Genomic DNA, 11,174 nt, shown 5'->3' on the forward strand with positions numbered 1-11,174 from the left:
GGCCGCAGCCAATCAGCTGTGGAGGAGCGAAAAGGCGGGAAAAAGCGGAACCAAAAGAAGGCGGAGGTGGCGCCAGAGACCGGGAGCGAAGGGTGGGCGGAAGGAAGCGCCCGCCTCCAGGTGACGCAGACCGGGCCTCCGGAGTAGGGGTGGCCCTTTGTCGGGCAGCATCACCCCCAAGCCCCACCACCCCCATTCCAGATCCTTAAAGGGAAGACTCCAGTTCTAAAAAGGTAGCTTGGTGCCTGGGGCGTGACCTCCTAATTCTGACGGGACAGCTCAGTTCGCAGCCCAGTTCTGGACCTGTGAGGTCCAGACCCCCCCCCAGCTTGAGGAAAAAGCACTTTCGGGAAAATGGAGTTGAATTCGGAGGGGAGGCCCTCATCCTACGAAAATAACCCCAAGCCACGAGGACAGGCTGAAATCCACCCTGAGATGCCTGGGTCCTCCATTATGGGCGCTGTCACCCCAAAACGTGGCAGGGCCTCCTGTGGTTCAGACTTCCCCCCGGGGGCGCCGAGCTACAGCCTGGCACCCCCTGGTCCCTGGAAAGTCCTACTCGCGTCTCCTTAGAGAACACAGTCCTTAGGATGAGCCCTTTGGCTTCTGGGTCAGGGAGGTGACCCGGGTATCCCAGCCCTCTCCCCACGCCTCCTCCCTGCGCTGGGATCCCCTCGCCGTGCACCTCCACCTCGGGGGCCCCAGGCAGCCCCCTCACCCTACAGCCTCCTAGGATTGCATTCCTGACCCCTGGGACCCCCAGCAACCCCTTCACACTGTACCCCCATCTCCGGATTTCTCAGGAGCTCCCCTACCCTGCACCCAATTCATGGGCCCCTCAGCCACCCTCTCACCCTGCACCCCTAACTTCTGGGACCCCTACCAGCCCCTTTGCCCCATGCCCCCAATCCTCAGAACCCTGGTAGACCCATCACCCCACATGAACCCAGTCTTGGGACCCCACCCCACCCCCACCCCAGCACCCTTTACCCCATGCCCCTATTCCTGGGACTCCTGGCAGAGCTCCTTCACCCCACGCCTGCGCCTCTAACCTCCCACCATCCGTCTCGTCTTGCAGGAGCCGAGCCCAGGGCGGGCCTGGAGCCTCTGGACGGCGGCGCCCAGCGAGCAGCACCCAGCATCCCTGCTCCCGCCTCCCGGGGCCCCAGGAGCAGAGCACCCGCCATGCACATCCCTGAAAGCCTCCAGGACCTGGCTGACAGTGAAGCCGTGCAGTTTCTGAAGAGGCCAAAGACGATCACCCGGATCTTTGCAGGGGTGAGGCCCTCCTGTGGCCCGGCTGCCCCACGGGCGACAGGAAATAGTTCTCGCCCCGCAGACACAGGGTGGAAAGGGTGGGGGGACGGAAGCGGTCAGATGGGGACAACAAAGCAAAAGGCAGCTAATAACCAAAGTCACCTTTTACTGAGCACCGAGCTATAGCCCCTGTGCTACTGGGACCACTTACTAACTCTCACAGGAGGAAACAACTCGTCCAAGTCGTGCTATGAGCCCCATGGGTGAGCTAAGAAAACAGCATCAGAGGAAGTTAAGTCACGGTTCCAAGGCTGCACTGTCCAATGGCGTAGCCACAAGCCACGTGTGGCTCCCGCAATTTAAACTCATTAGAAGAACAGATTCCATTCCTCAGTCACAGCGGCCACTTTTCAGATGGCCACCAGCCACACGTGGCTCTTGGAGTGGATGATGCAGATCTTAGAGCATTTCCGTCATGGCGGAAAGTTCCATCGGACAGTGTTGGCCAAGGGCACACAGTGAGAGGCAGGGCCGGGATTCAAAGTGGGGGTCTGTGACAGGCCAGAACCCATTCGTTTTGTACTCCTCGGGCAAGGGACCGGGAGACGAGCGGGTCTGGGTCCCCTAGGAAGAAAGAGGTGCACGGTGGTGGGAGGAGAGGACATCACATAGACCTAAGATACCAGGCATTGGGGTGGTCACTGTGTGCCAGGCTGTGTACCAAGCAAGGGCTTTACAGGCGTTTTTTGATCCTTATCACGTTCCCAGAGTCAAGGCACCTGCACTCAAATCTTCATTCAGCCCAGACTTGGCTGTGTGACCTTGAGCCAATCACTGGGCCTCTCTGGGCCTCCTCTGCTCTCCCTTGACGGAGCCGGAAACTGAGGCCCAAGGAGGTGATGAGACTTGATTGGGGTCATGGGAGTAGGTGGGGTGCCCTGGATCGAATCCAGGGCATCTCCTCCCTGCCGCTTCTGGAACCTGTGGGCGGGGAAGGACTTAGAATCCACGCTGTCCACAGAGGGTGACGCACTCCCGGCTTCGCCTGGGCCGGTCCTGGTTGAATCAGCAATAGCTCCAGCTTTCATTTTCAAAAGTGCCCCCGTTTTGTCAGATAACTGACCCAGTCACCCTAGGTCGGTGTGACCTTGAGAAAGTGACTTGACCTCCCTGAATCTCCATACCCTTGAGTGTAAGAAAAGGCCCCTCCTACCCTGCTCCTAGGAAAGATTGTCCTGAAAACGACAAGGTGATAGGCATGGGCCTGGAAAGTAAATAATCACTCCTTTTTTTTTTTTTTTTTTTTAAGTTTATTTATGTATTTTGAGAGAGAGAGAGAGAACAAGCGGGGGAGGGGCAGAGAGAGAGGGAGAAAGAGAGAATCCCAAGCAGGCGCCACACAGAGCCGGATGCGGGGCTCAAACCCACGAACCCGTGACGTCATGCCTTGAGCCGACACCAACCCAGCTCAACCAACGGAGACACCCAGGCGCCCCAATAATCACTCGTTAAATAGACATTGTTTTTGACAGGCCATCGCTGTGAGCCAGGAGATGGCTTTGGGGGACCCAGGGCGACAGGGACTTGTGGACACTGCCGTCCTTCCCCAGGGGGATTACGAATCCAAGGGAAAACTGAGGCTCACGGGGGGGGGGGGGGTTGCCCCCAACCGCGCCAGACGTTTTGGTCACGGACTTTGCCCGCCGCCTCCCTCCCGCCCGCCCTCTCCTCCTTCCCCCCTGGCCTGGCTCCCCAGTAGGGAGTCTGTGGGCAGCTGGTGCCCTTGTCCTCACTGCCGCCTGCCAGCTGGTGCCTTAACTGATGAATCTTTGCTCCTTCCCTGGGGACGGGCCAAGGAGGTTGTGGAAGGAGGTTGGACTCTGGCTTCAGGGGGCCGGGGTCCCTTCTGCCCAGCTGGGCCCCCCTCCCTGAGTCTCCAGTGCCCTGGGCGTGCGCCACAGCCCAAGGTTCCCAGGGTCACTGGGCAGACAGCCCACGGGCCCGGAAGTCAGGAGGGTCGGATCCCAGTCCCCCCTCCTTCGCTGACTGACCTTGAGAGGACACTTCGCCTCTCTGGTCATGAGAACTACCATCAGGCCTAGGCCCCCACCGCCTCTTCACAGCACTGAGACGCACTGGGAAACTGAGGCTCCAAGGGGTGCGTGATTTGCCCGAGGCCGCACAGCTGGCAAAGTCAGATGCGTCTGGCTCTTTCCACCCCACCGTAATGGCTTCGATTTATCACCTGTGAAACAGAAATGACTCAGTAACGTCTACCACGTGGGGCTGGTGCGAGCGAGGGAGCGCAGGTAAAATGGACACGGGCTCAAGTGATCGATGGTCCTTCCGGTCCTGGACCTGGCTCTGTCCCCAAGCAGCAGGGCGAGATGCCCCCCTTCTGTGGACTCCTGGCCCCGAAACAGAGAACAGATGTGGACAGCCTTGGGTAGTGCTATAGGGCCGAGCGAAAGCGCACTGGCCATTATTGTCATCGTGATATTTTTTAATGCTTATTTATTTTTGAGAGAGAGAGACAGAGGGAGAGCACGGGGGGAGGTGCAGAGAGAAGGGGGGACAGAGGGTCCGCAGCGGGTTCCACACCGACAGCACAGAGCCCGACGCGGGACTCAAACTCACGAACCGTGAGATGATGACCTGAGACAAAGTCGGACGCTCAACCGAGGATAGAGACTCCAATGGACGAGAAAAGAAGGGTCCAGAGTGACTTCCAGCACGCATTGGCTGAGGTCCAAGCTGGCGCTGGGCATAGAGAGAAGGCTCTCACACCCTTCTATCCGGGAGGAGTCTAAATTCTAGTGAATTCCTTCCCCTCGCCTCCTCCCCCCACCCCTGCTCCGTCCCCAGCACCACCACCACGTCCAGTCCGTCACCAAGTCCAAATTTACATCCTGACTGTCACTGGATTCCCCAGAGCTCTGACCTCAGCTCAGGCCCCGGCATTTCTGCCCGGGCCTCTTCCCACCAGTCTCTTCTCTGGTCTTTCGGCCGCTCGGTCTCACCCCCTCCGATCCATCGTGACCCTGGAGATTTTCTCAGACTCCAGGGCCACGTCTAACCCTGGCCACCCTCTGCTCAGAACACTTCCCTGCATGAAGCTAAGTCCAAGTACGAAATTTCACTCTCCGTGGCTCCCAAGTCCAGGCCCCTCTGTCTGGTGTTCAAAGCCTCTGAGGGTCTGGCTCCTGCCCACTTTTCCAGGGTCCTCTCGTGCTGGATCCCTCCGATGAGGTTTCTCTGCAGCCCCCGAGAGAGCCCTGTTCTGCAGCGTCTGGCTTTGGCACACACAGCCTGCCCCCCTGGAATGCCCTTCCTCCCCCGTCTGCCTGAAAAACTCCTCATTCTTTGACACGCAATCCACACCTGCCTTTAGTTCTTCCTAAATCCAACCCCACGACTTAGGTGCTCAAACCTTGCCTCTCTCCCAGACCCCGGGCCGCAGCCCCCTCCCCAGCCTCCCGACCTCCAGTCTCACCCTCCCCAGTCTGTCTGCACACAGGCCCCAGATCTGCCCCTATCCTCCCCTGCTCGCAGCTCTGCTGTGGCTCCCTATTGCCCTCCAGACAACGTCCTCATTCCTCAGCCTTCCTCACCCCGCAACACTCCGCAGCCCTGCCACGTCATCCAGAAAGCCTCCCCGGAACAACTCCCCCCTGCCCCATACACACACCCATTCCTTCCATATCCGTCTGGGGCCAATCGCCATCGGGCAAATTTCCACCCAGTTGTACTGATTGGAACCTTGCCCCGGAGGCGTCCGGTTCAGCGTGAGGCAGTACAGGGGGGGGGGGGGGCCGGGGGGCTTAAAGCAGGTTCAGGAGCCAGGCCGCGCCCACGGCCACTGCCACTTACCAGCTGATTGGTTCTGGACAACTCCTCAGCCTCTCTGGGCCCGGGTTCCATGATCGAAAACAATGGGGGTGTTGGTGGTAACCCACATCCTAGCGTGACTTTAAGGCTGACTCTGGCTCCCACGCTCGCTCGCTCACTGGCTCACTGGTGGGGAACTTCAGTGGCATTTAATAAATAAACACTGTCGTACTCCGTACAGCCTGCTGTCCGCAGCACGCACAGGCAGGGGGCTGCTGTATCTGTGAGGTTCTGTTTTCCTTTTAAAAAACTCCTGAAGCAAATAAAAAAACGGTGTGGCGGGGGGGGGGGTAGGAGAAAAATGGTAATGTTTGTTAGGTACTGAGGGTTTGTCACGTTTCGCTCTGTACTTTTTTGTGTGTTTGGACTATTTCACAAATTTATTTTTTTTTTTAATATTTTGTTTCAACGTTTATTTATTTTTGGGACAGAGAGAGACAGAGCATGAACGGGGGAGGGGCAGAGAGAGAGGGAGACACAGAATCAGAAACAGGCTCCAGGCTCCGAGCCATCAGCCCAGAGCCCGACGCGGGGCTTGAACTCACGGACCGCGAGATCGTGACCTGGCTGAAGTCGGACGCTTAACCGACTGCGCCACCCAGGCGCCCCAACACAAATTTATTTTTAAAAATTTAATAGGAGGGGTGCCTGGGTGGCTCAGTCGGTTAAACATCTGACTTCATGGGGAGCCTGGGTGGCTCAGTCGGTTGAGCGACCGGCTTCCGCCTAGGTCACCATCTCGCAGTTTGGGAGTTCGAGCCCCGCGTCGGGCTCTGCGCTGACAGCTCGGAGCCTGGAGCCTGCTTGGGATTCTGTGTCTCCCTCTGTCTCTGCCCCTCCCTCCCCCACTCATGCTCTCTCTGTCAAAAATAAATAAACATTAAAAAAAACTTTTTTAATTTAAAAAAATTAATAGGAACTAAGCGAGCGGGGAGGGAAGGGGAAGAGCAGGCAGAGGGGAGGGGTGGAGGCAGAGAGAACGATCGTGATGGCAAATGGCTGACGGAGTTCCTCACGTGGTGTCCCCGGCACCACACTGGGCATTTTGTATCGGCACCTGGGTCTGGTAGCAGGGACCCGTCTGGGGTGGCGGGAGGGGAGCGTGGGCAAGGCAGGGCCGAGTGGGGAGAGGTGACACCGGAAGAGCGAGGACAATACAGACCACGCAGGAGGGCGTGGAAGGACCTCTCTGGGGCCTTGGGGTGGAGGGTGGCCTCGGGGGCCGAGACTGGAGGCAGGGAGGCCAAGGAGGAGGCCGCGCGGGAGGGCCCAGGGGGAGAGGACGAGGCCCACGCCAGGGCGGACAAGACGAGCAGCCGGAGGGACAGGCTCGGGGGGGGGGGGGGGGCCCGCGGACGTGACAGGGGGAGAAGGAGCGGGGCCCGGGGTCCGGACGGGGACCTGGGAGGAGGCGCAGATCGGGTGGACTCTGAGCTCCGCTCAGGCGGCTGGGAACCCACCCCTACCCCGTCCCCGTAGGTGTTCTCCCTCGTCGTCCTCTCCTCCCTGCTGACCGACGGCCACCAGAACAACACGGAGTCTTCGAGGCTCCGCTGCGTCCTGAACAGCAACAGCACGGCCTGCGGCTTCGCCGTGGGGGCCGGCCTCCTGGCCTTCCTCACCTGCCTGGCCTTCCTCGCCCTGGACACCCACGAGAGCCGCATGGGCAGCAGCCGCTTCAAGACGGCCTTCCAGCTCCTGGACTTCATCCTGGCTGGTGAGCCCCTGCGCCCGCCCGCCCAGAGCCGCCCCCTCGGCCCCCCAGGACGCCTCCCTTCGCCACCGTCCCCCACACGTGACCTGAAGCCTCGCCCCTCCCTTCCAGAAGCTCTTCTGCGCCCGCTGGTTCCCCCCTCCAGGGAATTATTACTCATCCTTTAGACTCAGTGTGAGGGTCACCTCTTCTGACCCCCAGGCTAATTCTAGCAGCCTCCCTTCTGCCCTGCTTTTTCCTCGCATTCACCTCCCCTCTTCACAGAACATTTCTTGAAAAGCCACCCGGTGGCGGGAGGTGGGGTTCCAGCCCGGAGCCAGGCAAACTGGAGTCTGAAATCTCCACTCGGGCGCCTCGCCGCCCCGTGGGCTCGAGCGGCTCTCTTCCCCTCTCCGGGCTTCAGCAGAAGCTGGGATGAAAACCCCCACAAGGCAGCGCTTTTCTGAGGCTGCAGGAGAGGAAGGAGGCCTCTAGTAACGTTGACCTTTTCTGGGCACTTCCCACGTGCCAGGCACAGAGCCAAGGGCTCCACGTGCCTCGTCTCATTTGTCCCTCAGAACCACCTGAGGTGGGAAGTCATGTCCCCATTGGGCAGAGGAGGAAACTGAGGCTCGAGGAGATTATGTAATTGGGCACACAGCTGCTAAGTGGCAATTCCAGGCTTCGGAGCGAAGTCTCACATCCTAACCACTGCCGAGTGCCCTAGATAGAGACTGGCACACAGTAGGCGCTAAATAATGAGTTCCTTTACCTCAGGCCCTGGGCTTTCCACCCCCAGTCTGATCTCAACTGTCTCCTTCCCCCTCCTTCCCCCTCCTTCTCCCTCCTCCTCCTCCTCCTCCTCCTCCTCCTCCTCCTCCTCTTCCTCCTCCTCCGCACCAGGCTGGGTTCCAGCATCTCAGGGCTGGGAGGACCCCCAAAGGTCACTGAGTCCAGGGCCATCCGAGAGAACTTTCTGTGAGGCTGGGAATGTTCGCACCTGCATTCCCGGCTATGGGAGTCACCGGCCACACGTGGCCACTGAGCACTCGAGGTGTGGCCGGTGCAACAGAGGGGCGGCATGTTTAAATCCTGTTTTAAGTGATTGACACGCAACCTGCCATGTGTGGCCCCCGGTGGCTCCCGGAGCGGACTGCCCGGCGGCGCCCCACGCTTCCCGCACCCAGCCGCCCTTCCTGGGCCAGCCCCCCCCCCCGGCCCCTCCACCCCTCTTCTCTCTTGCGGCCCCCCCCAGTCCTGTGGACAGGCATCTGGTTCGTGGGTTTCTGCTTCCTGGCCAACCAGTGGCAGCACTCACCCCCCGAAGGGCTCCTCCTGGGAAGCAGCAGCGCCAAGGCCGCCATCACCTTCACTTTCTTCTCCGTCCTCGTCTGGGTGAGTTGAGGGGGGCCCTCCTCAGGGCGGGGCCGGGGAGCTGGAACACCCCCCCCCCTCACCTCAGCTCCCCTGCGGGTGGCGCAGGGCACCTCCCAGGGCCTCTGCTAGCCCCTTCTGTGACTGGGCAAACTGGAAAGAAGGCGCCCCCCCACCCCGAGCGGGTGCAGCCCGGCGTCGGGCGTCGCGCTGGGTGCCCTTGTCCAAGTGAGCGGTGGGCGCAGCCGTGCCCCGTGTCTCCCTCCCGAGGCCAGTCCCCGGCCCCGGTCCCCCCGCTTCCCTGCCCGACCCGAGCCAGCCTCCGGTGTGCCCTTCTCTGCCCACAGGCATTCCAGGCCTACCTGGCCCTCTGGGACCTCCGGAACGACGCTCCAGTCCCTTACAAGCGCTCCCTGCATGAGGGTGGTGTGGCGCTAACCACCCTCTCCCCGCCCTCTGCTGCCAGCCCTGTTAACACACCCCCCGCTGGCCCCAACAGCCTGAATTACGCCAGCTCTGCCCTCTCCCCCTACCTGGCCACACCGAAGGCCCCCCGCCTCGCTATGATGCCCGACAACTGAACATCCCCATCCGCATCAGTAAAGAGGTAACCCTCCCTCCAGAAGGGTTTCTGAAAACAGCCCTCCGTCCTTCTCATGTCTGTTCCTCTCTGGTCTTTTGAGTGGCCAGGGGCGGGGAGAAATCCTCCCAGGTCGCCTCAGGGGTCTCTGCGGCAGGCCACGTTTCCATACTACCTCCCAGACTCTCCATCTGGGAACCACCGTGACGGCAGCAGATTACAGAGGTGGTGACAGGAAGGGGACACTCCTTCGGGGCCCTTCAGTGCTCACGATGGCCATAGGAAGGAGGCACGAGGCGCCCCGATGCGTGGTCGAGCGAGCTCACATTCAGAGACGGGAAACGCTTCTGCCCGTGGAGAGACCACTAAGAAAAACCAGGGCCAACACTGGGATCGACCCTTCCACTCACCCCAGTGACGAGGGTCCCAACTCAAAACCAAGGAACGGGGGACGGTGAGTCCGTGAGTGGGACCGAGGGCGATCCTTGTCTGCAAACATTTGCAAGACCGTCTTGGGGAAGAGGAAGGGATTTTATTCTAGAACACAGGAGGCGACTGGAATTTGGTCGCAGGCCGAGCAGGTGGCCCCTGTGGGCGAAGCCCCCAGTAAGGGACTGATGGGGACAGGGGCCGTGCCTTGGAGCTGCAGCCTCCACTCAGCACCCACCATTCGGCACTGCGGGCCTGGGGTGTCCAATTAAAATGTAATGCAAGCCGGGGCAGAATTTTAAACTGTCTAGTTTAAAATTCAGAAAAGCCGGCTGAAAGCAGTGAACTTAATTTTCATGTATCTTATTTAACCCAGTATATGCAAAATATCACTTATTTCATTTCAACACGTCACTGGTATAAACACGAGGCCTCTTACATTCTTCCGTATGAAGTTGCTGAGATCGGCGGAGGGCATGTCTTGGTCCGGACCCACCAGATCTCAAGTCCTAATGGTTGCACAGAGCGCATGGCTACCGTATCAGACAGCAAAGCTCCAGAACCTTCTGGTTTTTCTAGAACAATCAGAAATCCGTTTCTTTTTGTGTGGACTTAGTTCCCAGTGAATAGCAAAAAAAAAAAAAAAAAAAAAAAAAAAGTTAATGTTATGCAGGCGAAACAAAACACACCCACACAAGGGACACTGTGGCCTGCAGAGCATTCATTTACAAACCGGACAAAGGGACACCAGTCGTGGGGGGGATCACACGTGGGTTCTATGGTCCCTTTTTTTTTTTTTTTTTTTTTTTTTTGAGGTTTCTCTGTGGCAGGCCCCATGCTCAGTCCTGAAGCTACAAAATAAGTAGGACGTGGTCCCTGTGGGCATCCGGGGAAAAGGCAGCAGGGCAGCGGAGTGGGCAGCGTTCTGATGTTCGAACGGGGATTCTGAGCGCCAGTCCCCACTCCGTCGCCCGCTGGACAAGCTGGGATGTGGCACTTAATTGCTCCGGGCCGAACGGTCTTGGCTGGAAAACTAGACTCGGACCAGATTTAGATTGATGGTTTTCAGACCACATGCGGAGATGTGCCACCCGCCAGCCCTGAGTCAACCCAAGCAGTTCCCATATCAGGCTTCTGGGCACAATTCCTCTCAACAGAGGGACCGGTCCCGCCGGTCTACAAGAAGCAACAACGGTTGAAAAACCGCCCAGCCGTGGCCAAACACACAGGCTCTGGCGTCGGGGAGCCCCGCTACAAACCCCACCTTCGCCACCTGCCCCGGAAGCCTTGGTTTCCTCCCCCACGAAGTGCCCCGCCCCCTTCAGGGCTGCCCCGAGTGTCCCGCGGACCCAACCGTGGAACGCGCGCTGCAGGGCGCTGACGCTTGGGAAACGCCACCTCCCCGCCCCCTGAAGCTTCCAGAGCCAGCCTGCAGAACCCAACAGGCCTCAGGAAGGTCTCGGCAGGCATGGAGGGGGTCTGACTGAATCGGGAGGCAAAACCCCGAAGGCTCCTGGGGTCCGGGCAGGGAACGCGCGTGAAGGACACGGGCCAGGGGTGAACCGATCTGCAGGGAGACGTCGAAAATCTTTTCCTTTTCTTTTAACTCCACACGAGCAAACCAAACCAACCGACAAAAAAAAAAAAAGCCCGACAGCGTGGGGCTGGATAATAAATGGTGGCGACCCCTCAGCCAAGTCCCAGGGATGGCAGTGGAAGGCCCACAGCCCATCCATTCAGTTCCAGCCATCTGTTGCCACCCGGAAGCGAGGACCCAGCATTGTCAGAGTGACAGATTTTTTTTCAAGAGGAGCCAGAAATCCAGATTTCGATGTGAAAATCTGATTTTGAAAGGCTGGCAACAGAGCCAGCCTCTCTCTCTCTCCCTTTCTTTCTCTTTCTTTTCTTTTCTTCCTTTCTTTTTCTTTTCTTTCTTTCTTTCTTTCTTTCTTT

At 59.1% G+C, this 11,174-nt stretch overlaps 1 protein-coding gene across 2 annotated transcripts; it reads left to right on the plus strand.

The window, feature by feature from the left end:
• The first annotated feature begins 8 nt into the window (after positions 1–8).
• On the plus strand, positions 9–8,854 carry SYNGR4 (synaptogyrin 4). 2 transcript variants are annotated; one of them, XM_040457580.1, is made up of 5 exons: positions 9–120; positions 1,079–1,278; positions 6,625–6,862; positions 8,094–8,233; positions 8,560–8,854. In XM_040457580.1, the coding sequence occupies exons 2-5, from the start codon at positions 1,186–1,188 to the stop codon at positions 8,791–8,793; spliced, it is 705 nt and encodes a 234-aa protein (XP_040313514.1). In that variant the 5' UTR covers positions 9–120; positions 1,079–1,185; the 3' UTR covers positions 8,794–8,854. The 2 variants fall into 2 exon arrangements, with proteins under 2 accessions (XP_040313514.1, XP_040313515.1); XM_040457581.1 differs by lacking the exon at positions 9–120 and adding an exon at positions 127–233.
• Positions 8,855–11,174: the final 2,320 nt, after the last annotated feature.

This window comes from Herpailurus yagouaroundi, unplaced genomic scaffold (genome assembly GCF_014898765.1).
Source record: "Herpailurus yagouaroundi ecotype Mexico unplaced genomic scaffold, PumYag 220, whole genome shotgun sequence".
NCBI classification, from domain to species: Eukaryota; Metazoa; Chordata; class Mammalia; order Carnivora; family Felidae; genus Herpailurus; species Herpailurus yagouaroundi.

Excerpts from the sequence above, each read along its gene's own strand:
- SYNGR4 (XM_040457580.1), top strand. The coding sequence starts at position 1,186 with ATGCACATCCCTGAAAGCCTCCAGGACCTGGCTGACAGTGAAGCCGTG. Across the intron at positions 1,279-6,624 it reads TCACCCGGATCTTTGCAGGG|GTGTTCTCCCTCGTCGTCCT; the intron begins GTGAGGCCCTCC and ends CCGTCCCCGTAG. Across the intron at positions 6,863-8,093 it reads CCTGGACTTCATCCTGGCTG|TCCTGTGGACAGGCATCTGG; the intron begins GTGAGCCCCTGC and ends GGCCCCCCCCAG.